Raw genomic sequence first — 3,339 nt, 5'->3', positions numbered from 1 at the left:
AGGCGCTTTTGAAAAAGGTTATGAACAAACGTTTACCGATGAGATATTCATAGTGACTGAAACCTTAACGAGGGGACAGAGGCCTGTATATCGATTAAAAGATTACGCGGGCGAGGCAGTTGTTGGATCTTTTTACCCCGAAGAATTACAAAAAGTGAACCCCAAACGGGACAGGGTTTACAGGATTGAAAAAGTTCTAGCGGAGAAAGGAGAAGGGAGAAAAAAGCAGCTGTTGGTGAAATGGTTGGGGTGGCCCGCGAAGTTTAACAGCTGGGTGGAAGCTTCTCAACTCTGCGACGTTTAGACGCCTGTAAAAGAAAATGAGCGACGGAGGCTTTTACATTACTTTACCTAGCAATGCCAGCTCTGGGGTTTTTCCCCAAAACACCAACTCGAACTTTACTGTACAACTAATTAAATCCTTGGATCTCCCGGGGGCCTGGGAGGTCGGGTTAGTGGAAATACAGTACCCACACAGCTGGAACAACATCAGCGATGCCACACCTTTCGAAATCACCTATGGAGATAAAAAATGGAATTTCGTCCTACGACACGGTTATTACTCGTCCCTGCCCGAATTACTGGAACATATGAACAGCACTGTGGCTAGTCAACCCGGGGCACCCGAGATGGTGCTGAACTATGACCCCGTGCGTAGAAAAGTTAGACTTAAGGCCGCTGATGAAGCTTATATGTTTTCCACGGTCGGAGAGTTGGCTCATATTCTTGGTTTGCACCCCAAGAGCCGTGTTAATAAAATCCTTTTCACGGCAGACATCACAGGGGGTTTTAACTCTTTATATTTGTACACGGACATCGTGGAACACCAGTTTGTGGGGGACTTTTCCGTTCCACTGTTACGCTGCGTGCCCGTCCGAGGAACAAACAACGAGTTTGTCAACATCACCTACGATAAACCACACTACATTCCTGTCAGTAAACACCACATCGACACCATCACCATTGAAATAAAGACAGACCAGAACAAATACGTCTCATTTCGCTCTGGTAAGGTGATCGTCAAACTGCACCTGCGTCCCCGGAGAGAGCGAGGCTTCTAAAAAACAAAACAAAACATTATGGTAATCCTAAAAAATTATGGCGACCCGGTCGTCTACAGCAACTATTACAAAGCCCAAGCTGGATACGCCCTTCCCGGTTATCACGGGTCCCCCGTGATGTACGGTGCAGGAGTGGGTGGAATATTCCGTAGCCTCTTCAGAAAAGCCGTACCGCTTTTGAGGAGGGGGCTAGAGATCATTAAACCCCACGTCAAAACCGCCGCTAAAAACATAGCTAGAGACGTGGTAGGCAACGTCACCTGGGCTGTTCTGGAGAAGGTGGGGAACCCTCCCGAGCAGGAGGGGTCGGGATTGTTGTACATTAAAAGGAGAAAGAGGAGCGCTTCACACCAACGACGCACGGGACCACCAAAGCCCTTTAAAAGAAAGGCCGTGACGCACGGGGGCCGTCATAAGCGAAAGACCAAGGGGAAGCGTAGGAGACGCCCAGCACCTGGTAAAAAAGACATATTTTAATCACCATGGCTTTCGTTCACTGTGGGTCTGATGAATGTGCCAAATCCGAACTAGACTTGTTCCAAATAGCCCCCACCCAGACCAGCATCGAGAAAAGCATCTACATCGAGGTGCCACCGCTATCGGCCATTACGGAGGCATCCCCCCTCGACTTCTTTATAGCCGGGAACGGCATAGATTATATGGATTTAAACAACACGCTTCTGTACCTCTGTTGCAAGATCGTAAAAGGAGATGGGACCGCCCTCGCCCGGGACGCCGCTGTGGGGCTGGTGAATTATCCTGTGGCGTCTATTTTCAGCCAGCTGGATGTCACGCTGGGAGACCGCCTCATAAGTCAAAGCAACAACTGTTACCCTTACAGGGCCTTTATAGAAGCCGTGCTCAATTACAGCGACGACACTCTCGCCACGCAATTTTCCGCCGGTCTGTTTTTCAAAGATACCCCCGGACAACACGAAGACGTGGCACGGGACGGCGAGAATCTAGGGTTTGTCAAGAGGTCAAATTTGACAGCCCAGAGCAGGACGATAGAGCTGTTGGGCCATCTGCACAGCGACCTGTTTTTTCAAGAAAAACTTTTGTTGAACGGCGTGGACGTGAAAATTAAACTGACACGCTGTAAAGATGCCTTTTGCTTGATGGGGGATGCGGCTGAAGGCTATAAGCTGCGCATCGTCTCAGCGTCCCTTTTTGTGAAGAAAGTACGGGTGGCCCCAGGCGTCCGTTTGGGGCACGCTGAGGCCCTGCTTACCGCTAATGCTAAATACCCCGTGGACCGTGTGGGAATGAAAGTGTTTAGCATCCCCGCAGGCAGCAGGTTCAGTAACCAGGAGAACCTGTTTTTGGGACAGCTGCCCAAAACGCTTGTTCTGGGGTTTGTGGATAACGACGCCTTCAGTGGTAATTATGCTAAAAACCCTTTTCACTTTAAACATTACGATATTAATTTCGTGGCGTTGTACGTGGATGGTGAACAGATACCCACCAAGCCCTTGCAACCGGACTTTGAGGCCGGGCGCTGCGTGAGGGAGTACATGAATCTGGTACAGACGGCCGGTAAACACATGAAAGATCGCGCGCTGCTCATCGACCGTGTGGAATTTGCACAGGGCTACACGCTGTTTGCCTTCGACCTGTCTCCCGACCAGGAGTGCGCCGACCACTATTCCCTGATTAAAACCGGGAACCTGAGAGCAGAAATACGTTTTGCGAAGGCTTTGACGGCCACCGTCAATATGATCGTGTATGGAGTTTTTGACAACATCATAGAGATAAATCAGAGAAGAAACGTTCTGTTTGACTACATGTGAACATGGACACCGTGCAGCTCTTGCGTGTCTTATCAGCGGACCCTGACACGAAAGAGGGTTTCTTAGATGTGTTCCCTAGCGATTGGCTCCCCGGCGGCAGGCTGTCTCGGAGACCCCTGGGTTTGGTGGTCAACACGCATCCGCACAACCAACCGGGTGAACACTGGCTCGCCTTGTACCTGGCGGAGGGCGACCGCGGAGAGTTTTTTGACTCATACGGACACCCCCCGGACAGCGTGTTGTTTCCTAGAAGCATCATGAAATTTTTAAACAAAAATGCCGCCGACATCGCGTTTCACACTAGACAATTACAAGACCCCCGCTCCGTCGCCTGTGGCTACCACTGCGTGTTTTTTTTACACCACCGTAGCAAGGGTTTACCTTTTGACCAGATTTTAAAATTATATTCTAACGACGTAGTGCAAAACGACCGGATGGTGGTGAATTTTGTAAGAAATATAAAAAGTAAATTCTTGGGCAAGCCCGGG

At 49.7% G+C, this 3,339-nt stretch overlaps 1 protein-coding gene across 1 annotated transcript; it reads left to right on the top strand.

The window, feature by feature from the left end:
• The first annotated feature begins 1,543 nt into the window (after nt 1-1,543).
• Nucleotides 1,544-2,851, top strand: LOC137164993 (uncharacterized protein F54H12.2-like). The gene has a single exon (XM_067566063.1). The coding sequence runs from the start codon at nt 1,544-1,546 to the stop codon at nt 2,849-2,851; it is 1,308 nt and encodes a 435-aa protein (XP_067422164.1).
• Nucleotides 2,852-3,339: the final 488 nt, after the last annotated feature.

Source organism: Emydura macquarii, unplaced genomic scaffold (genome assembly GCF_026122565.2).
Source record: "Emydura macquarii macquarii isolate MOO-44397 ecotype Brisbane River unplaced genomic scaffold, CSIRO-AGI_Emac_v2 contig_2719, whole genome shotgun sequence".
Taxonomy (NCBI): domain Eukaryota; kingdom Metazoa; phylum Chordata; order Testudines; family Chelidae; genus Emydura; species Emydura macquarii.
This window is presented reverse-complemented; position numbering and strand designations above follow the sequence as displayed.

Coding starts and splice junctions, on each gene's coding strand:
- LOC137164993 (XM_067566063.1), top strand. CDS start 1,544: ATGGCTTTCGTTCACTGTGGGTCTGATGAATGTGCCAAATCCGAACTA.